This window comes from Squalius cephalus, assembly GCF_949319135.1.
Source record: "Squalius cephalus genome assembly, chromosome: 7".
NCBI lineage: Eukaryota > Metazoa > Chordata > Actinopteri > Cypriniformes > Leuciscidae > Squalius > Squalius cephalus.
Window position 1 is genome coordinate 29,921,062 of NC_137128.1, and position 26,574 is coordinate 29,947,635.

The 26,574-nt window shown below is 36.3% G+C and overlaps 1 protein-coding gene across 2 annotated transcripts in view; it reads left to right on the top strand.

The window, feature by feature from the left end:
* Positions 1-20,315, top strand: part of atp6v1h (ATPase H+ transporting V1 subunit H) — a 40,872-nt gene extending 20,557 nt beyond the window's left edge. For both annotated transcript variants that reach the window (XM_079876402.1, XM_079876403.1), the window contains 5 exons: positions 4,055-4,233; positions 4,315-4,440; positions 7,301-7,402; positions 11,490-11,603; positions 19,962-20,315. In XM_079876402.1, the coding sequence (XP_079732528.1) occupies positions 4,055-4,233; positions 4,315-4,440; positions 7,301-7,402; positions 11,490-11,603; positions 19,962-20,028 (588 nt within the window). In that variant the 3' untranslated portion in view covers positions 20,029-20,315. The remainder of the gene's footprint in view (positions 1-4,054; positions 4,234-4,314; positions 4,441-7,300; positions 7,403-11,489; positions 11,604-19,961) is intronic.
* The last annotated feature ends 6,259 nt before the right edge of the window (positions 20,316-26,574 follow it).

Sequence of the window (26,574 nt, forward strand, 5' to 3'; positions counted from 1 at the left end):
TGTGGAAGTTACTGCCATTTGCCTTAGTGTGACTTCTCGCTTTTTACAATGCAAAGGCAGAGTACAGAAACTTCAAAAAGTGGTCAAAAGTCAAGTTTGAGCTCAAGATTTTAGATATAGATAAGATATATATAATTGTCATTACTAAAACATCTATTTGCCAGATTTCCAGTATCCTACCTATAATTAATTTGGCTGGACAACTACAAATCTTTAAATTCATTTTCCCAGTTCCATACTAGCGAGTTAAGGTATTTTGCCTTTGTAGGGCAGTATCTCTTTCTCTCTAGCACTGTTATGTCACTCTACAGTACCATTTTTCAATTCCCCATCTGAATGTCTCTTTTTAACATGTTCATTTACTCTCATGCAAGCAAGCCGCACTTACTGCTCATTCATCAATGTCTTATTTCTATTGAATGGGAAAGCAGTGTTTAAGTATGCATAGATGCTGAATGCCAAAGAGGAAGATGTAGGACAGCACTATGCTAACAATCCATCATCTTGTTAACTAGAGCTGTATGTTGGGCTGATCAGATTTCTGACCTGTTCACCGTAATTTATTATGTGTTGCCAAATGTCGTGGAAATTCTATTAATACAAATACAGCCTACTAATCTGACTTCTTAATAACGGAAAATTCAAACATCATCATAATTGGCAATATAATATAATACAACAGCACCAATACAATACTACAGCATCTTTGGGATAATTCTAGTCCCGAAAATAACACGATATAATACTACGGTATATACCAGGCCCGGGGTGGGTAATCGGGAGAATCGGGAGAACTCCCGGTGGGCCGCTTCACTTTTGGGCCGGTCGAGGATTTTGTTTCCTTTTTTTTTCAAATTTGTCACGTTAGTTAGATTAGGCTACACACGTTCCGCATTCTGACACCGCAGCGCGCAGCCTCTGCATGGGTTGTACCATGTGATGGAGTTCTCCCCTCCCCTCCTATAGAGTTGGTTGGGTCCATAGCCGTCTTTTCAAAAAGTTTTCTCAGGTAGGCTACCGCGGCACCGCCTACCGATAGCTGGGCTGACCCCCGGTATGCGGCGTCAGGGAGGATGGATGGGAGGAAGAGGCCAGGAGGTATGGAAGCTTGTTTCCGCCACAGAATAAAACATTTTAAAAGATAATTTCAACTTTTTATCTCACAATTGCGAGTTTACATCTCGCAATTCTGACTTTATTTCTCAGAATTGCAAGATATAAAGTCAGAATTGCGTGAAATAAAGTCGCAATTGCTTCTTATAAAGTCGCAATTGCTTCTTATAAAGTCAGAATTGCAAGATATAAAGTCAGAATTGCAAGATATTAAGTCAGAATTGCGAGATATAAAGTCAGAATTGCGTGAAATAAAGTCGCAATTGCGTGTTATAAAGTCAGAATTGCAAGTTATAAAGTCAGAATTGCGTGAAATAAAGTCGCAATGGCTTCTTATAAAGTCTAAGTGAATTATTATTTAACCTTTACATTATTTGTTGAACCACGGTATTAATACAAACTACACAATAGTAAGAGCTGAACTGTTGCTTCATTTATCCAATTTGGAAAAAGCGTTAATTTGGAATTCCACCATGGAAAAAGTGGGCCGGTCTTGGGCCTGAAACTCCAGGGCTGAAAAGTGGCCCCACTCCGGCCCTGGTATATACACTCTCACCTCCCTTCTTAGATACACACTGGTCCGACACAGGATCATTAATACTAACTCTGAGTATTACAGCCTCACCCCGAGTGCGGGTCTATGGTCTTCCAACACTATCACTGTCCCTGCTGTGGTCGCCTCTCAAGTAAAATTCCCTGCCGGCTCCCAAGTTGCTCTTTGCAGGAATAAAGTTTTATTCACGACTGGGAGCTCACTGGTCACAACAACCAAGAGAAAAATATATGTACATGTATACCTTGCAGTTGAGTACAAATCAGTGTGACTCAAGTCTTCTTCACTGTTAATGTTATACTAATCTGATGATTAGTTTGTAATGATCTAAGCTAATCATTCTACTGTTTCAACTGTGTACTTTTTGGGTAAGTCTAGATTCTTTGATCATGTGATGTGTATATACATGGACTTTGATCTGAGCATCCTTAGTATGCACTTTTCTGAAATATTCCATGTTGAAATACCCTTTTGACCTCTTCTGAGGCCATTCCATTACATACATAATATGGCCCGAAATTGTGTTACAAATGTATGAAGGAGACCTCTTTTGGGACAGAGAATGGGTGCATGTCATGGGTGCATCTGGAATAGGATCTGATAAAGGATTTGACTTACTGTAATATATAACTCAAACAGAACATTACAATTTTTTGTTCATCTTATTATAATTAGTCTTCCCTCAAAATGAGAATAGGTATGAAACCTTTGCCAAAGATGATAAATGTGTCCGAACTGCATAAACAATGTACGTTTGCAGCAAGACTGCCAAAATCAAGACCTGTCAAACTGCCTTACAGCAGTCTGCATTGAAATAAAACGTTAGGCTGCTGCAAATTAAAACGCCAGCGCTGCTCATCACATCTTTAATATGCATTACTGTTGTAATTCAATGCTGCAGCTATCGCTCTATTAAGATTCTGCCACTGCTTCCTAATATGAACTCTTTGCAAGCTTACTTACTTCTCTTTTAAATCTTTGTTGTCTCTCATACATGTAACAGCATGACATCCTTCATGCTGGACAGCTGAGCGTTCACTGACTATAATTTTTCAATTTTGTCTTTGTTGTATTATGTCACAATTCTGATTAAACGCTTCTGGAAAGCAGTGAGATGCCTAATAATTACTTGGTTTTTACTCCACTAGCTTCTAATTGAAGTGTCTCAGTAACAGTGATTCAGGTCCATTCAAAATGGCATATGGTTCTGTTTCATCAGTAGTCAATACTTAACTTGTTTGAGAACTCTTCTTGGCTGCTTGAGAGGAAAGAAACTTATGAACCACCTTGAGTCTTTCATAAAATCTACAGCCCCACTTTATTAAGCCAGCAGACATGAAAGAAAAATATGCTTCATGTATTCATTTCTGGTTTTTTTTTTTTTTTTTCTGAAGCATCCTTTTGTCCATTAACTGATGATATTTTCTTAGAGTGGCATTGTGAGTTGATTTGATATTTCACCCAATTTAATCTAAGCAATTTAACTTGATGACTACTGGTAGCATCTAAAATAACAACTAAAGAAGAATGTTCCTTTAATGCCAGAAAGGGCATGTTTTCAAGGCTTTTAGGTGAGTTTTCAAAGAGCAACACCTAATTTTAGTACAGCTTGGAGCAAAGGGTTTTAAAAAGGAAGTCAATGCTTATGTTAGCATTCACTGCTAAATGAACCATAACCATTAAGAGTGTAATGAATTCTGAGAAATAAAAGCACTCTTATTGTAATTTGACAAGTTCATTTCCTCTTCAAGTCACATTTTTCAATAGCATTTGAATAGTATTCAACATTTTGGTTGTTCAAAGGGCCGTGTCAAACGGGTGCCGGTAAAACCTCACTGAGCACTGTTGATGCACAAAGCATTTCTACCATTTTAAAAGTAGAAGAAACTTTCAAGGAAAAGGAAAAATCTTGCTGAGTGCATATTTAAAATTTCAAAACCCTCACTTTCACTTTACAACAGTCTCTAATTAAAATTGTAATTCAAATTATAATTTATTCCAATGCTGTGCATTATTTCTCCTTCTGGGAAATAGTCTTGAATTTACTAAATCATTTGACTGAAGAAGCCAAGGACAGATCTTTGGTCTTATTTCTTTAAGATCCAACCATTCAATCAATGCTTGTCTGTTTTGATTTTTAATGTTGTCTTTATTACTACAGACCATGGTAACAGTATAATTGAAGTAGTCACAAATATCTATTTTTGAATAATTGCACTCATAACAAGGTGAATTTGTAATTAAATATTTAAATATGATTGATTTTGTTCTAGAGATCTGAATAAATGGTGCTTAAATTATTTTCAGTATTCTTAGTACTTAATTATCCACTTAATTATATTTTACAATAACGGCATTAACATGATTGATGGTTGTTCGTTGCTGTAGAACCTGTTGGAGAAGTCAGCTGAGAGAGAGACCCGTCAGGAATACGCTCTTGCCATGATCCAATGCAAAGTGCTGAAACAGCTGGAGAACCTGGACCAGCAGAAATATGATGATGAGGATATCACTGAAGACATCAAGTTCCTCCTGGAAAAATTGGGAGAGAGCGTTCAGGATCTCAGGTAAAGCCCTCTCTCAGTATGTTTTAAACCTGTTTTTTTCCCCTCACATGTTGATAGTGCTTACCATTCTTCCTCCTGCAGTTCTTTTGATGAGTACAGCTCTGAGCTGAAGTCTGGACGTCTGGAGTGGAGTCCAGTGCACAAGTCGGAGAAGTTCTGGAGGGAAAACGCTGTTCGCTTGAACGAGAAGAACTACGAGCTGCTGAAGTAAGAAGCACCTGCTGTTTTGGACTAGGGCTGGGCAGTGGGTTGATGCATGACATGCATCGGTAGATATTGATGCTCTTCACATTCAAAATGTAACACTATTCTCAAATGTGACTCTGGACCACAAAACCAGTCACAAGGGTAAATATTTTTTGGCTGAGATACAACTATTTGAAAATCTGGAATCTGAGGGTGCAAAAAATCGAAACATTGAGAAAATCGCCTTTAAAGTTGTCAATTTCTGTTCCTGATATTGCTGCATTCACTCACAAAAATATTTTTTTGTATATATTTACGGTAGGAAATTTACAAAATATCTTAACTTAATATCCTATTGATTTTTAGCATAAAAAAATGCTATATTTTTGACCCATACAATGTATTGTTATACCTGTGCGACTTGTGACTGGTTTTGTGGTCCAGGGTCGCAAATGTGCTATTAGTAAGAAAGAGAAAGAGATGATCGGTTCGCTCGCTCTCCATTCTACACCACATCATAGACTGTAGAACCACATTTATTATTTGAATTCTGTAATAAAATGATCATTTGAATGTTGAGATTTTTTTCAAAAATATCAAAGCCCAAAAAAATGTTGACTTTATTTTTCCTAACAGCCTTCAATCCAATCCAATTAATTAATTAATTACTTAATTAATTAATTAATTAATTAACAGGTGTGCAAAGATTGTGAACAAGTAACCAATCATAATTTACAGTTAGTGATTTGTTTTATAATATTTGTTTTTACTAATTAAGTTTCTTTGTTTTTAACATTCTTTTAAGTGTTATTACTGGCTGTGGTGCAAGTTGCAGGTGACAATATATTTTTGTCTTGTCATCATGTAAAACAACTTGGCAACCTTGAAACAAAACACATTTACTTGAGAAGAACAAAATTGTCTAAGGTAATAAGACTTGTTTTCAAAACTATATATTGATTTACAAAGCATAAATCTCACAAAATTGTGTTAATTTATGGTTTAAGATAAAAACAAAAATCCATTTGATTAACAAACCCAAAGAAAGATACAGTGGCCCCAATATGATTTCTCTATTCACCTCTCTGTTCCCCCGATTATTTCCCAGAAGGCCAAAAAAAAAAAAAGAAAGAAAGAAAAAAAAAACAATAATTAAAAATATTGTAATATGAATGTGGCTGTTTTAAAACATACATGCTGTGTGAAGTAATACTACACTCAAGTGTGAATAGTCAAAATGAGTGGTTTCAGTTCTCTCAGCTTTTATAATAAAAGATGTTAGCGGGGGTCAAGTGTTCGGAGAGGGACTGAAATGATTTTTTGCCGTATCGAGCAAATGGTTAAAGGACTGTTTTGAACATACAGTTGTTTTTACACAAGTTGTTTTTACTGTCTGAATCACAGGGGTGTGTGTGTTCCTCTCCTCTCTTTGGTAAAGGGTACACTAGTTGAAATCAGAGCCGAATATCGGCATTTGAAACTCTAATTTTCATTGTCTCTCAGTAGTTTAATCATGTGTCAGCTCGACCCTTTTGACAACTCCGTTTAAATCCTAATTTACTCATCTCATTCCTCTCATCACCACCCTCTCTGCAATCAGCCCAGAGGCTCCATTTCAGCCATCAGCAATTTGTGTTTTACTTCAGTTTGTTTCTCTTTTTTTCCCTCCATCTCTTGCTCAGTGTGCAGATGATTGGTAGTGCTTGAAACCTCTCTCCATTCTGCATGAGTGTTATAATTTCATGCTTTCATGCGGTACAGGTCTCCGTCTCATGCTTGATCTATTGTTTGTGAGCAGAAATAGATTGAAATTAAGCTTAAACCTCTTGCTTGCTGCAAAATAAATCATTTTCTTAAGCAACTTTTTCTTTTTGTTGAAAAAATTTTAAACGAAACATTTACAAAACATTACAGCACAAATTTGTTTATTAAGACGTGTTTTCGAAAATATACTGTAAATTTAGTAATTTACCCCAATAAAACTTTGAGATGCATTCAAGAAGCAATGGCCACAAAAAGTATTTGGTTGCTTAAAAAAGTATAAATATCATTGATTTGCATACAGTATATATCAACTAAGTGAAATTTATTTTAATAAAGTCTAATGCAAAAAAAACAAAAACTTTTGGCTTAGAAAAGTGAGGTTAGTTGGTTTGAGAATTTGGTTTGATATTATGTTTTGTAATGCAATGAAATGTAGTTATTATTACATTATTGATCAAAAGTGGCAGTAAAGACATTTATAATGTTAGAAGTTAATATTAGAGCTGTTTTTTAAAAACTTTCTATTCATCAAAGAATCCTGAAAAAACATGTATCATGTTTTACACTAAACTATTAAGCAGCACAACTGTTTTCAAAATTGATAATAAAAAGAAATGTTTCTTGAACAGAAAATCAGCATATTGGAATGATATCTGATGGATCATATGACATTTAATGACATTAATGACAAAAAAATTCAGGTTTGCTATTTGCAGGAATAAATTAAAATTTAAAATATATTAAAATAGAAAACACAAACCTTTGAACTGTAGTGTAAATGCTTAAGTAATTTTTGGGCCCACTGTATATTTTCTAAGAACACAACATTTTTCTTCTTTATTAAATGTATCTTTTTGATTTCTAAATATTTTTACTGGAAAAGAAGACAAAATACTGTTTAAGAAAACATTTTTTTCCAGTGTTACATGTTTCCCCATTTTAGTATCTTACTGAACTAACAGAAGCTAATATTTTCCTGGACTGAGGTAGACACCACATCTCCCGCTGTACAGTACCCTGGGATATATTTGCTCAGCATGGGTTTAGTATTGCCCTGGAGGTGTTACTGATTGCTTTTGGGGACCTGAAATGATTGTGTGTTTGTGCTTCCTGCCAGGATACTGACCAGGTTGTTGGAAGTGTCTGATGACCCTCAGGTTATTGCTGTTGCAGCTCACGATGTGGGGGAATACGTGAGACATTACCCTCGTGGCAAGAGGTGAGCGAGTATCCTTCATCCTTCATCTTTAAATTACCATCTCTCTGACTCTGCAGCTGTGCATTTTTTTTTTTTTTTTTACTATTTCTCAATACCCAAATATTCTGTAGCTTTTTATGATTATAGGGCTCAGAATCGCCCAGGTTAGAGTTATTACCGTCTATTCCGCCCGCTTGCCTGTAATGATATCAGTGTCAATTTAAACTTGCATCACTTCAAAGAGAGCAGCATACTAACTCTTCCAGGCAAACCTATTGCAAGATGTTGCGCAAGCTTTGCCATATTGTTGGCACGTAGCATTCATGATCCGCCAATCAATTTTAGACCTAAGAAGATTGCATATAGTTTCCCTCTAAAAGTAGAGTGATCCGCCACTTGTTTCCAACTCTGCTGTGAATGGCTAATACCTTCTCTAATCCAGACTCCCCTCCCCCTGAGGTTGGCCACTTAGAACACACACTCTCACTTTCCTCTTTAGAACGCCCCCACCGTTCAAAGAAACCACAGTGAATCTATAGGGACTCGTTGGTCTGAATTAGCCTTGGTTCTAACCCTGTAATTAGACCACTCTAGAACAAATTAGCTTCTGCAGGCCAAAAGAATTGCACTCATTTGCGATAAGTGCCAAGTTATTGCCTTTCCATCTGTTGTCCTCCAAGCAGTGATTTTGTTTTAACTGTGGCTAAATGTGAGATGAAAATATAGGTGTTTGGTGTTTTAAGCCCCCAACGGCGCCTTCCAGGCAGCGAGGGGATGGGTAGGTTTAAGGTTGAGGGTAGGGTTAGCTGCCTCTAAGGAGCCATTGGGGGCTTAAAACACCATCGAGCGAAAATATAGATCTTGTGTAGCCCCGCCCCTTTTCAGCTCTGCGCTCGTTGTGTTATTGTGCATTTCCACAACATGAAGGTACGATCTTACGGATTTCTAGTGACATTTGTTATGACACCATCTGATCTGGATACGGCCTGGATCCGGCTGATTACAGTAAACCTCGGAATAAGCAGAAAGACTAACGTTAGCGTATATGCCATTCTTCTTATGATGTAATCGGGTGTTATAGGAAGTGTTCCCGGTTCCGGCTGACCTAATCTATGCATTATCTCTTAATAATCATTTTACTGATTTGAATAATAGCAATGTATAATTTTCTATGTGTATGCCAGGTTAAAGAGATGTGTTTTTAGTCTAGATTTAAACTGACAGAGTGTGATTTTTAGATTTAGAAACTTCACCAGTTAAATAATCTTCGACATCGATGCCATAGAAATATACAGGGTTACCGCAAAAACGGAAGTTCATAGACAAAATTCTAAAGATGGCTGCGCGCTTGTTTCTCTGGCTCATAAGGTCTATAGAATAAATGAATATTCCTGATTTAAAAAAAAAAAAAACTTGTAAACTAGCTCTACACATAATTGTTTCAATCAGACCGATTGCCACCAGTGTATAAAATCAAGAACCTAGCCATGCAGTCTGCATTTACAAACATTTGTGGGGAAAAATGGGTCATTCTGCAGAGCTCAGTGAATTCAAGCGTGGTACTGTGGTAGGATGCTACCTTTGCAATAAGTCAATTTGTGAAATTTCATCCCATGTAGATATTCCACTGTCAACTGTAAGTGTTATAATGGGAAGCATTTAGGAACAGCAGGGACTCAGCCATGAAGCAGAAGACTACGTAAATTCATAGAGCAGGGTTACAGAGTGCTTAGGTGCATGGTGCGTAAAAGTCGCCAATTTTTTTGCTCATTCCATAGCAGAAGTTCCACTGGCATTAATATCAGGAGCTTCTTGGAATGGGTTACCATGAGCGAGCAGCTGCATGCAAACCTCATATCACCAAGTACAATGTCAAGCATTGAATGGAGTGGTGTAAAGCACGCCGCCACTGGACTCAGGAGCAATGAATCACGCTTCTCTTTTTGGTAGTCTGATTGGCGAGTCTGAGTCTGGAGAACATTACCTGCCTGACTGCATTGTGCCAACTGTAAAGTTTGGTCAAGGAGGGATAATGTTATGAGGCTGTTTTTCAGGGGTTGGGGTTGGCCCCTTACTTCCAGTGAAGGGAAATCTTAATGCTTCAGCATACCAAGACATTTTGGACAATGCTATGCTTCCAACTTTGTGGTAACAGTTTGGCGAAGGCCCTTTTCTATTCCAGAATGACTGTTCCCCATTTCACAGTGCAAGGTCCATAAAGACATGGTTAATAATAATAATACATTTTATTTGTAATGCGGTTTTCTTAAACCCAAAGCGCTAAACATGAGGTTGGATGTGGAAGAACTTGACTGGCCAGCCCTGACCTCAACCCCATTGAAAACCTTTGGGAATGAAGCTTGTGAGCCAAGCCACCTTGTCCAGCAAAAGTGCCAAAAATGCTCTACTGGATGAATGGGCAAAAATGTCATCAATAAACACAAACACTCCAAAATCTTGTGGAAAGCCTTCCAAGAAGAGTGGAAGCTGTTATAGCAGCAAAGAGGGGATCAACTCCATATTAACGTCTATGTATTTAGAATGCAACATCATTACTGTCCCTGTTGGTATAATGGTTAGGTGTCCAAATGTATGCGTGTATTATGTGTGTGTGTGTCATATATATATATATATATATATATATATATATATATATACAAATATACATATACATATATATATATACACATATACATATACATATACATATACATATACATATAAATGTGTGTGTATTTTGAATGTTTTTGAAAGAAGTCTCTTATGCTCATCAAGCCTGCTAGCCTGGCAAGCCAGACCTACATCAAGCAGGGTTCCCGCTGGGACTGCACGCAATAGGATAGTGCTACAACCAACCAGAGCGTTTCCCACCAGCGGAGCTAGTAGATTAAACTTTTGCCGTCTGGCAGCAAAACTACGAATACATCTTTTTTAAGAATGACTTAAGTGCCGTTCTTTGTTCTTTTCTCAAAGAAAAGCTTAACTCCAAGGCCTCCAGAGTCGCGGCTAAAGCCGATTCGAAAGACCGCTGTTCACCAGCAGCAGCTCTTCTTTGTTTTCAAGTAGCAGGGTATTCACACGGAACCGTCACAACTCTGTCGTCATTATGTTAAGTCCGCCCACCGACTCTATACACGATTTGATTGGCCTGACTAGAGTTTGGTTTTTCCAGCTCGAATGTCAACAGAGAGTTGCTAGACTACACTGGCTGCAAAATAAATTTTAAATACGGTAATATTGTGAAATATTATTACAATTTAAAATAATGGGTTTCAATTTTAATATACTTTAAAATACAGTTTCTTTTTTAGCATCATTACTCCAGTCTTCAGTGACACCTGATCCTTCAGAAATCATTCCAATATGTTGATTTATCATCAATGTTGGAAACAGTTTTTTGAAACATATTTTTTTATAACCTGTGATACTTTTTTTTCGGAATTTTGACAAATAAAAATGTAAAAAATATCAGCATTTATTTTAAATAGTAATCTTTTGTAACAATATACACTACCGGTCAAAAGTTTGGGGTCAGGTTTTTTTATTTTTAAGAAATGAATACTTTTATTCAGCAAGGATGTGTTAAATTGATAAAAAGTGATTTATAAAGATTTATATTGTTAGAAAAAAATTCTATTTTAAATAAATGCTGTTCTTTTTAACTTTTTATTCATCAATGAATTCTGAAAAATGTATCACCGGTTCCAAGAAAATATTAAGCAGCACAATAGAGCAAACAATAGAACAGGGGGTATTCATTGTTTTGGGGCAAGTAGTCATTGATTGTTTACATTACAGTAATCAATCAATTTCTTCCAGTATTTTAGAAATATAAATAAATTATATTTTAAAGTATTATTTTTATTAGAAAACAATTATTTTAAATTGTAAAAATATTTCACAATATATATTTTTTCTGATTATTTCTAATATAAATGCAGCCTAGATGAGCATAAGAGACTTCTTTCAAAAACTCAAAATAGTGTGTATAGCTGTTGTTCTTTGTTATTCCCATAGTTAAATTGAAAGGCAAGAGGCCCTGTGTTATTACCCATCTTGCAAAACATAATAATCAGGAACTGCTTCTCTGTGCTTCTCTATCCTTTAGGGTGATCGAACAGCTGGGTGGTAAACAACTAGTGATGAACCACATGCATCATGAAGACCAGCTCGTCCGCTATAATGCCCTGCTGGCCGTCCAGAAGCTCATGGTGCATAACTGGTACGTTTAACTTCAAATGCATTAATGAATCCATAATCTATGTTCAGCATTTGCTTTGCTTTCCAGTGAACTCGTACAAACAACTTCATGTATTTATTACTATTTTTTTATTATTAATATTATGACTATTATTTATTTATTTGTTTATTTATTTACAGGATATTTACACACACAGTTTTAATCTTTTTAACCTAACATCATCTTTTTTTTGGTACGCAATTCTGGTATTTATTCTTAAAGCAAAATAGGCATGTTGTTTGTGCCTGACGCACCATTGTCCTCAATATTGTTCTGGAAATGAGCTTTCTCTTTGCCACGTAGAAGTAGTTTTCTCACTTCAGCACTACATAATTAGTGAATTATTCAGTGGACCATTGTGTCTTTTCAGCGTTAATTATTCTTTGATTAAAACCCAGGGCACAAAATAACTGGGGAAAAAACATTTAACTTCTCCATGCATGTTCGATGTGTTTGTGAGAGCAGCGAACTGTTGAATTAAGCCGGCGAAGCGCTCAGGTTCAGGTATACGACCTAACACAAGTAGCCTATTATTTTGTCTGCATTCATCCTTATGAGCTTCAGATTACTCTTTCAACAGGGATGATAAAAACCTCAAAGACCCCAGAATATAGCATGTGTGTTTGAAACACAATAGATGTGTACTGGAGTGATGTCATGAAGAGTAATTGTTCACTGTCAGCGTTTCATTACAGTGGCCTTCAAATCAGCCTTCAAATTTAAAGTTTAGCGTCACATTGAGCAGAATACAAGTCGCTTTAAATGCTGCCTTAGTGGTATAGATCAATTCTGCATAGAGAGAAAGCAGGAACACGCTCCATAAAGTATCTCCGAATAATTCATCTTTTTCTTCAGCCCCACTGCAGGAGAAATAAATTTATGGAGGCAGATGCTCCGGGAGAAATGTATACGTTAGTATTTATACTGTGAACCCAGTATAACATTGATATATAACATACATATAACAATCTCTTTCATTTTCTTGCTTGGAAATAGTTCCGTCTGCAAAGTCTGACTCAGTGTATCGTGGCAATTATTAGACATTAGCTAAATGACTCGCATGTAATTTTCAGGATTAATTGTGCATAATTTTGCAGCGGTTTGACGTGAAGCTTAGCATGTCAGTGGCAAAAAAGAAGAAAAGAACCAAGCAGAGCAGTGAGTTTTGATTGTTTTCGTGAACAATGTAATGGTTGCATCTTGGTTCAAGTCTCTCAAATACGAACCGAGAGTTAAGGGAACTATTTAAAAATGGCACTTGGGCTGAAGAGACACAGAGTGCATGTGTTATTTGAAGATCTGAAGGGAGGTGAAGGCAAACTCTTATTTGGGTTCTTAATTGGAGGAGGAAATTACAGGGGATGTAATAGCCGGATGATTGAGTTAAGATTCGGTGAACGTGGTTTTCAAGGTGCTGTTAAGAAGAGCCATACAAGAATGGCCTTTCATGGCATCTTCTTAAAAGCCTTCTTTGCAATCCATTTGCTGCAATCTTCTCGAGTGGTATATACAAGAGGTATGTCTTCTCTCATCTATAATGGTTTTGATATGATGTTCTCGTAGAGGAACATCTCGCTTCCGTGGCATTGATTGCGTCACACATTGTCTTCATGGTTTCCGGTATAAAAGTACTTACAGGTTTTTTAAGTTGTTGTTTTTGGTGAAGAGACTTATTTTTACTCAGAGTTGGATACAGAAAATAACTAAAATAAGAAGCTGCCTTGTGTGTACAGTTTATTTTTCCCTTGAGAGTTGTGGTGCTGTCGCTTTTTCCCATTCTCACCCCAAAGAGACTGTTTGGTGTCATGGCAACAGCAGTAGGAGTAGATGTTTGAGTTGGCACAGTTCCTGCTGGCCAACTTCGCACGCTGTTAGCTTATTGTATCTGTACCATCTGGGTTAACCCCTGGAGGTGTGCCGCTGTGCGTGTGTAGAAATTCAGCCAGTGGCTCCACAGTCTTGAGATGATGGTGACAGTGTTTAATTTTTTTTTTTTTCATGTTTGTTTTGTGGAAGCCCTTACTCACTTAAGGACTTCGTCCACTTTCTGATGCAGCTTAGCGTGAAATCTCTGATGTGCTTCACTGTTATAAAACCTAATTTGATTCGGAAATGAAGTCATGATAGGAATCTGAAAGAATATTAAGCTATTGTCAACTGCAAAACAAGACCAAAGATAATCACAACCTTGCTATGTTATGTACGTCATAACAATTGAAGGAAAGAAATAATTCATACAGTAAACGGGGGAAAATGTAAAGGGAAATTGCATAGAAATCCAAAGAAATATACATTGAGGTAGGGATGAAACGATTACCGGTTTCATGAAAAACCACGATAAAATGTCCTGATGGTTAGGATTATCGTTTAAAATGTAATTATCATTAAAACCATGTTTGATTAGCGTGCTTTTTAAAACTCGTGGTAAATCCTGTTCAGCCAGTTGTTTTTTGTACGAGAAGACATGGCGGAAGGCAGTGACCGCGCTCAGAAGATTTTACAGCTTTCTAAGAAGACCAAATCTGAGGTGTGGTCATATTTTGGCTTTTACAAAAATCCTTAGGGAAACTTAATCAAGGATGTCACCCTGTCTGCAGAACATCCAAAAAGAAAGCCACTGCAAAAGGGGGAAACACAAATCTGCAGAGTCACTTTCGTGACCGCCACCCACTGTTGTATAGGGAACACAAGGCAAGTTAACTTTGACCTCAATACCCAAACTAAGTTGGGTAAATAATTGAACACAAAATATTTTTCGAGTTGAAATATTTTATCATCTACTTGTAATTAACGTGAAATTAAAAGAAAAGTTTGCAGCAAGTTGCTTTAAGCCAATAAGAACGAACAAGACGAACCAACTGTTATAATGTATATTCGTTGTACACTTATTACACAGATTTTTTACCACAGAAATAATTACGGTGACATGAAATATTGAATTGAGATTAATATTTTAAAATATTAGCTGTTTATAAATCCATTTGTACAGTGTACAAAACAATTTTCCAGACAAGATGATCACAACAATTTTATAGTAGTTCATTTTCAATACAATCCAAAACAGATGCAAGTTGCATTTGAATGAAACGAGAGCGAGCGTCTGCGATGATACAAGAGACATGGATGTGTGCTTTTATTATGATAGGATAGTAAAGAGTGGACAGGAAGCGAGGCAGTAGAGAGAGAGGGGGATGGGATCTGGAAAGGTCCGCAACCCGAGACTCGAACTCGGGTCGCCCAAAGCACACCAGCGCTACACGTCGGCACATTGCCCACAAAGCTGTTGACGCCGTGCTCTGACCATTTTATTTTTGTAAAATAGTTTAGCAACTTAAAAGGTACATGACATTTCTCATTACCAAAGTAATAAGGGCACTGTTCTTGAAAGAGATAAACTTACAGTTTTGCTATTAGTAGAGACGCTGCTGCCGAACACTTATGGGAGCACTCGGGTAATTCACACACGCTTTGACTCTCTCTCCCCCTCTCCCCTCTCTCTCTCTCTCTCTCTCTCTCTCTCTCTCTCTCTCTAACAACATTAATGGCTGCTTTAGTCTGCTATCAATGGCTCAAGCCTCCGTTAATAGTTCTAAAATGACGGCTCTAAAGGTGCTTGAGAGAAAAATGAAAACTGTAAAACATTTAGTGTAACCCTAAAATCATAAAAATATAACAGTGTGATCATGACATGCTCTTTTTATGTTTGTCTTGAATAAACTTGAGTTATGCTTGTCATTAATGTACACAATTATGTGATAAAGTCTTGTTTAAAATGTTTTAATGCTTTGGTTTACTCTTATGTATTTTTTTGTGAAAAGGTACTACAGTTAAAAATTTGCTGTAATAGCTAAATTGGCACATTTACAGAAATGTCTATTAATGTGCACTGGCCCTTTAATTCCAAACTGAAGTAAAGTAAAATAAGCAAAGATATAAAACACAATGAGAAAGGGCTTGTTGGACTGAATATTTATACAGTGCTATTATTATTATTATTATTATTATTATTATTATTATTATTATTATTATTATTATTATTATTATTATTATTATTATTATTATTATTATTATTTCTGAAGTCTTTAATCATTTTCCCAAACTTTCATCATGGGAAAGTGGTGACATACCTTGATAAATTATTATTACCATTTCTTGAACTCAGAAACTTTTTAATGAGGTAATTTTAGAAACAGTCCACAGAGTAATAGAGCATTCATAGGAAAATCTTAGTCATTAAAGTCTTAGACACCTGAGGACGCAGGTAGATTGTTAATCAGCTCTTCATTTTTGAAAAATTCACTGTGTTGTTGATGCCTGGTTGCCACAGCAGAGTCGTCCCTTTTTTTCTGCTATCAAAACCAGCCACAGCTCTTCAAACACAAGGTAACCTTGGGTCATAGTCGTATTTACCACTGGTTGAATGAATAAGGCCACAGACATAGTCAAGCGTCTCATAAGCCACGCTCAGAAGATGAGTCTGACGTCTCGCTGTATATACGGGATGAATGAGGATGAAAACTCACCTTTGACTTTTCTCACTATTAGTTATTGGACCTTGACATTGAAAAAAATGAAGGAATCAGTTGAAGTCAGTGAAGAAAAAGTTAAGAGTCTCTTGAAGTCATCACGTTGACACCGTGCCCCTCAAATACATCTTGCGGTTTGGGTCGATTGCAGGTTTGGCAGAAAATTGAATGTGAAGTAAGCCCAGTGGAGTCTATGCTTCAGTGTCAACAGTGTGATTGTTGTCTGCTTCTTGTTTGTTCTGGAGGACTATTTTTGTGTAGGTTGTGTTTGATGCCATTCAGTCCAAAAGTCTGGGACCACGCTGAGATACAAAATCTAATTTAAACCTGGGAAAACGTACAAAATTATACCTCAGAGATGAATCAGTAGTGCTTTTTATTGGTAAATGAAAATAGATTTCAGTGTAATGATTCATTTTCGATTTAATGTGCTTCTCTGCATACTCATTTTCTACTGCACTAAAGTTTTTTTTTTATTATTCATAAGGTATTTCTTTTTTTATTCATAAAGTGAAGGTCCATTTTGACCTTTAAATTAAGACCTTCACGCAAGTTTACATAGGCCTTTTTAATATATGAATGTCATCTACTCCTGATCTTTATTTTAGCTTGAAGCTTTACTTCAATTAGCACAAAGCAGTACAACTAATCTGACATTAATATTCACTTTTTTTATGACCCATCTGTAGTATATAAACTTAGTTCTGGTTCTCAAATCGTATTAGCTGAGAGCCTTTTCCAGCCATGCGGTAATCTACAAATATCACACGGAAACCGTTTCACAATTTGTATCACTCCTCTTGTTTCCACTGGACCTATACTGGTAGCATTTCTCATCGGCGTAGCGAACTCACTATAATCTTAAAAATACTACTATTATTGTGTCATAAATGTAGTTGTAAGGGTTATTTAGGCAATAATGTAGTTGGGTGTTCACCTTCTGTCTGTTTTGCTATGTCTGTACACAGAAAACCATGTGTGAGTTCTGAATTCAGTTCTCTTGCACGTCTTCTTGCACTCAAATGGTTTGAAATCGCTTTAATGTTTAAACTGACAGGACCTACAATGTGCAAATGATAAACTTTCGCTCTATTATGGTTAAACTTTGCAATTAACCCGAGAATCACATGCATTTCGAACTGTGGTGTTTGGTCCATACAGATTAACTGAGATCCCTATACTTGATATTGCACACATCACAATATCGATTCTAAAATGATGTGCAGCCCTAAATCAAACTGTTGTTTAAAAGCAATAAAACACTCGTAGTTGTGCAATATGGCTCTATATCAGCACGGCTGTCATTGCCTCCGACACAAGGCCACTGATCTAATCACAGCCATGCTGATATAGAGCCATGTCGCACTCCTACTCGTTTGATATTGCCCATTTAGCTCAGGTTCCTCTTCTGACTGGAGTTCATAGCAAACCTGCTATCATTTGACCTCTTTCCAATTATTTTATAAACTTAAGCTAAAGTGAGAATAAATTTAACACCAAGGACATCATATTTCAGGCAAATTCTACTCTACCACTAGAATTCCTAAGCTTTTTTTGTCAGCCAAACCCCTAACATAAAATATTTTCTTGAAGTGCCCCCCCCTGAAATTTTGAGTTCATATTTCAATAATTTAACAACACATGCACTGTCAGTTAAGGATTACATGACATGCAGATTTCACCTTTTTAGTGTTTTTATTTTCATTTTTATTTGTAGTATAGGGCTCCTTTTAGATGTGATGGTGTCTCAGTCCACATTATATTCACGCTGTTGTTTTTAGTAACCCAGTCAATTTGTATAATAATATATTATTGGGTAACACTTTATTTTAAGGTGACATAGTTACATGTTACTACATGTACAATAGTAATAAGAGTAAATTATGCATAATTACAAGTAACTAACCCTAAACCAAACCCTAACCATAACTCTTTAGTAAGTACACATAGTTAACTTAATATTACTCAATACTTACTTGAGTAAGTACAATGTTATGTAACTACGTTACCTTAAAATAAAGTGTAACCAATTATTGTTTTTATATTATTTTCATTTCTATTTATAAAAAATGAATGAAGACAAAAAATATATTATTGTAATAATGCTATTGTAATAATGCTATTGTACTTTAAAATAATAAAAAAAAACATTACAACATGTTTTTAAATTCTTCAATTTCAAACGTAAAGCAGTTTGGCTTTTATTTTTGCAGAAACTGCAGAAAGACCTTTAATCTGTGTTTAGCTGACAACAGGTTTATATACCCTTCTTGTTTACACATTTAGTACAATGCTAAAAACGTACATCCTAGAAAATGTTGGCAATTATGCACATGTGAAAAAGTCATCCTGGTGAAATGAATACAGTGCTGTGCTTCACTCTGAAACATGCGGCACATTACACCGTGTCCTAACCAGACGCGATGCAATAAGATTCCTGCAATAAGCAATTAGTCTATCCATATTAAAAATACATACTGCGGGACTGAAATATTCTTTGTCATGTTCACATTGAGTTGACTGTTTGAACGTTCTTGTTTCCTTTAATTTATTAGTTATCCAATGTCACTTTCAGTATGGCATTCAAACTCACATTAGACACTTTTAACATTAAATAAAGCACATAATCTGTACCTGAGATTATCATTGTCATATGGTGTTGTTCAAGGCGCGACGTCTCAGTAATAGAAACCATTTCTAAAATAGAATCATTGCGTATTGCCATTGCAAAACTATGATTCATATAGAAAAGATACCCTTTTATCGTGTGTTTTCATCAACTCACAAACCCTCTGCAGTTCCCTCATGAACTCCCGCTTGAGAAACCCTCCTCTACAGTTTTAGTTTCCTAGCCATGAACATATTAGCTCAATTAATACTCAAATTGGAAGTCAAGCTGTTATTAATCCTCATATTTTATGCTGTTTTATCTCTTTTGCTGGGTCCCTAATGAATCAGCCTTCTGTGATTCTGACTGTCTGCTGATGTACAATAGCTTGGTGCTTATCTGCCTTGTTTCCATGCAAATATCAGCTGATGTGCTGAAGTCTGGCAAGTCGAACCCAGTAGCTGTTGGACAAGCTGCCAGAAATGACAGTTAATGAATGGCAGGTGTCTGCTAATTTAGTCAACTTTCCAAGAAAGGAAAAGAAGATCCGACTCGCGTAGTTCCATCTGACAACTTCAGAACGTGTACTCAAACTGATGGACTTCTTGACCGTTCACATATTGTATCTCAGTGGATGCGGTAGGTCATGCGGTTATTGATTTCTTGGATACTGAATGCATATTCAGATGGGATCTATTTTGTGTCCTTTCTGAATTGTATGCTCCTCTATTAGCTGTGCAATCTTATTGGAAGCACCTGAGGCCTGAAGTAAAGCAAAACACTTTAAAAAGGTCACTGTTTAGGAGAAACTGTTAATAAGGTTTGACGGCTTTGGCTAGACATCAAGACGGTGGGCACTTTGAAAGGATTTAAATGACCGATAGCATTTCCCAACAGTTGAGAAACCACAGGTGTCATTCAGAATTAACTCGCCTTGGTAAAATGACATTTTCAGTAATCAAAGAGGAGGGAATCGAACCTCATGAAGATTATTCAGGAAGGTAGGTTGGATGGAATATAGTTAGATTGGAGAATCGGCTGTGGTGGAGCTGTTGGGAAATGCTTTGATCAAACATTTTGTTTGAGCGTGCTTGACAGTTTTAAATTTTACTCGCATAAAGGAAAATCTAGAAATACAAAGAGGTGCACATCATAGCTGTTCAAAAAGATAAATTGGCATAATCGGTCTTTGGTGTTTTCTTTCAGGGAGTACCTGGGGAAGCAGTTGCAGTCCACCGAGCAGTCGACTCCAGCTGTGGCTGCCCGAAGCTGAACTGCCCATGTGCTTGTGTGTGAGTCAGAGTGTCTGATCCCGTGTTCTGTGTGAATGTAAATCCGTGCTATATATAATCAACAGGTTCAATAAAAAACGAGTTGATGTATTAAACCGTAAATTTATCATTTAGCTGCTCTTTGTTGTGTAAAGTTGTGCAAAGTTGTGCGTCCTTGAGTAAAATCACATTAGGTGATCAGAACAGGTCTGAGTATTATGAAATGTTATTTATGTCTTAAATGTAAAACAATGAGTATGCATTCCAATAAAGAGTCTACTACGACAAATGCATCTGAATGAAGTGTTTTTGTTCATTTTTCATTCAAGATTTGAAAAATCAATGGTTGAGTTGTAAGGCTGTTGATTTCTCTCAAAGCAACTTCAAATGACTCTCAAAGCAACTTCAAATGACGGATGGATGGATGGATGGATGGATGGATGGATGGATGGATGGATGGATGGATGGATGGATAGATGGATAGATAGATAGATAGATAGATAGATAGATAGATAGATAGATAGATAGATAGATAGATAGATAGATAGATAGATAGATAGATAGATAGAATCACAGTATATCTGGTTATCTCAGATATGTTTCTGTCAGGAAATTTATTTGCACTTATGATGTTCCAGTCTCACTCAAATATCAGATTTATATGGTAATCCTTCAATATCAGAGGTCCCTGGATCATATCATTCCTTTAGTGTAATGCACAATATAACCACATTCAAGTCATCATTTTATTTAACGTTTTGCTTGTAAAAAGATCTCAGATTTTTCTCCAAGGGAATATTGTTATAAAACTTTAGGGCAGCTTTGTCTATTTGAAATTACAAATGTCTCCATACACAGAATCTAAAGTTTCCTGTAACAACACTATAAACCTCAGATCTTGAAATATGATTTCATATTTTTTATACTAGGTTTTATGGTCATAAAAAGCTACAAACATAATCAAGTTGTGTGGTTTTTAACTATTTTACAATGACGTGTAGTTTTTCATATTTTTTATGAAAAACTACATACGCTACTTATACAGTACATATGCACCCCTGGTAAATATGATCAAAGATGGCTGTAAAAATAAATCTGAATTGTTTATTCTTTTGATCTTTCATTAATCTAACCTTTCTTTGAAGTAAAAGAATTGAAAGTAGGGGGAAATCACATTATGTATGATGTGTTTTTCTCCAAAACACATTGGCCACAATTATTGGCACCCCTAGAATTTTTTAGATATAGATATATACAAATAAAATATCTCTCAAGTATATTCCCATTAATATTACAAGATTTAGCGCACCAAGGTGACTAGGAACATGAAATTGTCTAGCTATGACTTCTTGTTTCACAGGAGCATAAATATGAGGAAACACAAAAGGCCAAATTCCCTTAATCATCGATCATCACAATGAGTAAAACCAAAGATTATGATTCAGATTCAGATTCAGATATCTTTATTAGTCCCCAAGGGGGCAATTCAGTTCTACAGCCAACCCATCCAATAAGGGTTAAGTTAAGATTATTAGCACACAATAAATATAAAAAATGTATACAAAACGATCACACCCTGACACACACACACAGCACAACACACACATTCACCTGCCAGTGACAGAACAGCAGTGGAATACAAGAGCCATTTTGTTATGAGTTATCATTTAAAAATCTTATAGCAGAGGGAATGAATGAGTTTGCATAGCGATTCGTTTTCCGTATTGGCACATAATACCGCCGACCTGAGAACAAATCCATTCCTGAGCACATGATCTGGTTGGCACAGTATTCTATCTGCTTTTTGGACCACTCTTTTTTTTCCCAGAGAGAACCAAGATCATTTAATTGGGTACCAGTGATTTTTGAGCATACTTTAACAATGTCGCTCAAACTCTTTTTGTCTTTCACAGCTAAACCATTAAAACAACCCAAGAAAGAAAAAGTTAATAGACTCTCAATGAATGCCTGATAGAATGTACATAAGAATCTTTTACAAACCCCAAAGGAGTTCAGCTTCCTCAGTAGATATATTCTTTGGTTTGCTCGCTTACTAATACTATCAATGTTCTCTCTGAATTTCAATTGTGAGTCAAATACTGTGCCCAAATACTTATATGTGTGTACCACCTGAACGCCTTCATTGTGTATTAAACTCGGTTTTGGTTCGTCACTAACCTTCCTAAAATCTATAATCAATTATTTAGTCTTTGACACATTTAAGTCAAGGAGACTATCGTCGCGACTAACTCCTCAAGGGCACTGCTATGATCAGGTTGATTGCCCTTTAAAAGGGACAACAGGGCTGTGTCATCTGAAAACTTCACTAAGTAACTGTTCTCCCAAGATGACCTGCAGTTGTCAGTGTATAATATGAAAAGAAGGGGGGAGAGCACACAGCCCTGAGGAGAGCCTGTGTTTGATACGATAACAGATGACATATATCCATTTACATAGACCTGCTGCCTTCTATTTGTTAAAAAGTTTAAGATGAGTAATAGGATCTGCTCAGGTAACTTAAAATATGAGGCTAATCGTTCAATCAGAATGTGAGGCTGCATTTTATTAAAAACTGAACTAAAGTCAGCAAATAAAATTCTTACATGTGATGCAGGTTTCTCAAGATGTTTATACACTTTGTCAAGGATAAAAAGCTTTGCATCCTCTACACCCTTGCTATGGTTATCCAAGGTCATCTAGCACCGCTTTATATGCGAACTGTAGTGGATCTAATTTGTCTACAGTTAGGGGGATGATTATGTCCTTCAAAATCTTCTCAAAACATTTCATGACCAGGGAAGTTGTATGTTCTGATGTGCAGCAAAAGATTGTTGAGCTTCACTAGAATGTGGCTGTGAGAAAATAGCGAAAGCATTGAAAATTCCCATTTCCACCATAATTTTGTACCAATCTCATAAGAAGTGAAGATTTTGTTCTCTTGAACACATGGGATGGGTTTTATGTGATATTCCAATTTAAAGTTAAATGGGCTCTTTCGGATGGAAAAATAGCTAATGTGTTTAAAAAACACAACTGTTCAACTTTTAAAAACACAGCAGCGTCTCGAATATTCACAATCAGATTCATGTATTTTATTTCATGTCACAGCAGGCCTTTTTACACCATTTATGATCAGGTAATCACACCAGTGTCATTCATAAATACAAACCCATTTGCCAATTTTCAGCATTTCTTGTGCATCCCATTTTTTAAATAACCTCGCAGAACCTTTTCCATACACGGCTGGTCAGAGCATCAGACGAGAGCAGATGCAGCCACTGGGTAATTTGTGTTCAGTCACCCTCTCTCTCTCATCTCTCTTTCCAAATGGAAATCAAGCTGTAGCTGTAGCACTATCGGTTAGCAAATAGCCCGGCATACTCCGTGTGCTTTGTGGATGTCCAGATAGAGATAACCTTCAAAGCCTATTACCGCCAGACTATCTGACAGATCCACAGCGTGTTATCAACTCATGCAAGATGTGTCGAGGGTCATTTGAATTCTAATAGGGTCATCTTGGGCTCTTGAGAAACAATGTTGTTAGTGGCATTATCAGATGTTTGATTCAACCTTATTGGGAAACTTGTTTTTTTCTTTCACACCTCCGACCTATTTAGATGCAGCCTTTTGTGTCAAGAACGAATTGACTCGAGTGAACCCACATCTCGCTGTATGGCGTGCCAATGCTTGTATGACGCTTCCCACACTTGAGTGGCTGCTTAATGTAATGGGTGACTCAGACGTCCTTTTGCCATTATCAATGATGAATTTGTGCAAGGGCTCTCGGAGGCATGTCGCTTTGAGAACTCTTCTCCCATGACTTTTGTGAAGTCTTTTTTAAGCCTCATGTAGCATTTTCAAGGGCTGTTTTTATAAATGCCTCTTATAGTTACATTAAATGCTCTAATCATGGTCTTAACATTTTCTAGCAAGGACAAAACTTCTAATTGACTCAGACTTTACGAAATGGTTTCCGTATGTTTCAACAACAATCTTGAATGCTTGCTTACAGCTGCAAAGCTGAAGCGTTGGCTTACTGAGGCTGTCAGTCGAAGACATGGCTTTAATACAGGTGCAATATTATCGACTAGCCATATTGACCGGATATGCGCTCTTGCTGACATGGGTCACAGATTGCCTGTTCCCATGGTTACAATTAAAACAGGAGAAACTCAGGAGATAGCATTTAAGGGTGATTTCTCCTGTCGTCCTGATAGCAGATTCCATCTTATGGAAAGAATTCTGATTGCGTTTTTGTTGTTTTCAAAGTGAGACAACAAGCTTCAGTCTCATCAGATCACTGTAATGCCAAACTATTCGGATTCATAAATAGCCTAATGTCCTCCTCGTGTATTGTTAAACATAATGTAGTACTTTCAGTGCATCGTTTCTGTGGACGATCTAAATTTGCACAATCGCACAGATTAGGCTGCACTGTCTTTGGATATTGGATCACATTTATACCGCTTTGTTGCAATCAGTATGCGATTGTATCCATTTGACATTTTGCAGCCGGAAGCTTTACTTGTCCAATGAACCTTTCACTAACAACAGGAGTTCTTATTCAGCTTCTGATTGCTGGGTCAGGGCCGTTTCATGGCATGCAGGCACTGAAACTGCTTTAACCCTGCGGCATCAGCCAATAAGCTCATTTATTAAAATAGTGCTGTTATGAAAATCAGAATTACTGGACACACTTCTCTGGAATTTGTTATTTAATGTAGACAGTCAGTTAATGATCTTTGTTAAATAATATTTAGAATAATGATGATAATGGAGATCAGAAAAGTGCCAAAAGATATTGATAAAAGATATCGATATTCCTTTAGAGGTGATTTTACAGGTTTGTGATTCACCTCACACACCACAGAACTGGTCTAGACATTCATTGATGGTTTGTAAACTATAAATGGATTGATATAGCTCTGGTACGCCATGTTGGTCACATGTTCAATTCCGAGTGCATTTTATATAAGTGTTAAGGTTTAGTTTCTTTGTGTTTTAGGGTACGTTTACACGACAACGATATGCTTAAAATGGAGAAGTTTTCCGCGTACAGACGACACCATTATCAAAACAATCCCCATTCACACGGATCCTAAAAACGCTGTATTCTGCTGTAGGCCATTAGATGGCACTATAGACTGAATGCGTAATACGCATGACGTCATCGTCTTCAGAGGTTCACGTTTTTGTTGTTTACTTTACACCGAGACCATTTTCAAAAGTTTGCGTTTTCAGGCACCCAAAATGCTGTTGTTGTGTAAATGAACGGCTAAAATGCATACAAAGTTTTACGCCCTTAGTTGAAAAAGGTGTTGTTTAAACAGCCCCTTAGTTTGGTTTTGGTTCTGTTCCTGTTTGCCTGAGTTCCCTGTCACTATTAGTTTCCATAGTTAATTAGTTAAACACCTCTTCCCTGTTGTTGGTTATACTCCCTTATGTATAAGCCTTCAGTTCTGTATCCACTTTTGTGTCCATTTTTTGGGGTTGACAGCTTATAAAAACTTATTTCTGTCTTTTTAGCTTGTTTGCTGAACACCTTATCACATAGCAGCTTTTAGACATCATTTTGTTGTTTATTATAAGTCAGAAATTACAAGGAGGCAGCTTCTGCAATGCAAAGTCAATGGAGACGGTTGGATTGTTGGACGGTTGGCTGATTTTTTTGTTTGTTTCTGTTTTATTTAGTTTGGTTGTCTTTTTTTTCTTTTATTATTTTCTTTTCATTTGTTTTTCATTTTGCTGTTTTTATTTTTGTGTTGTTTCTTTTTTTTATGAAAAAAAATATTTTTTCATAATCTTTTTTTTTTGTTTGTTTTTTTGCTTTATTTAATTTTTTGTGTGTTTGAATTAGAATTGTTTATTATTTTTATACTTTTTTGTCTTGGTTTTTATTTTATTTTGTTTCTGTGTTTTTTATCATTTTGTTTCATCGTTTTATTGTATTTTACTTTATTTTTATTTTGCTTTATTTTATTTTTTGTTTAATTTCTTTAATTTTGTTTGATATTTAATTTGCTTTATTTTATTGTTTGTGCTTTTATTGCTTTGTGTCTATTTGTCTTTTTTCTTTCGTTTTATTTAGCTTTTTTATTGTTGTTTGTGTTTAATTTGAATTTTATTTAGAATTTGCTTTATTTTATTGTTGTTTGTTTTCAAAAATAAATTTTTTTTACTAAAGTAATTACAAATAGTCATCAATGAAATTATGTGGTTAACTGAATATTAATGTCTAAAGCCAGCAATCTCTTAAAACTGACTTTTACTCGGTTTAGGCAGGTTGCTATTTATTGCTGGTTCATATCATAAAATACAGAACCACGGAGAATAGCGCACAACCATAAATTTGTCCTCCAGTATTGCACCATCAGCACTAATGGCGGTTTAAAAGTGCTCAATCTTCAGGCCTGTACTAGCATGACACGGACTTTGATCAAGCATAGGCACCATCAGCTGAGCCATCTGTGGCTTGCCTGTATTTGGAGAGGCTCTTAACAATGTTCAGATGGGCTGGAATGGAAAGCCTGAAGTTTGTGTTCCTTTTT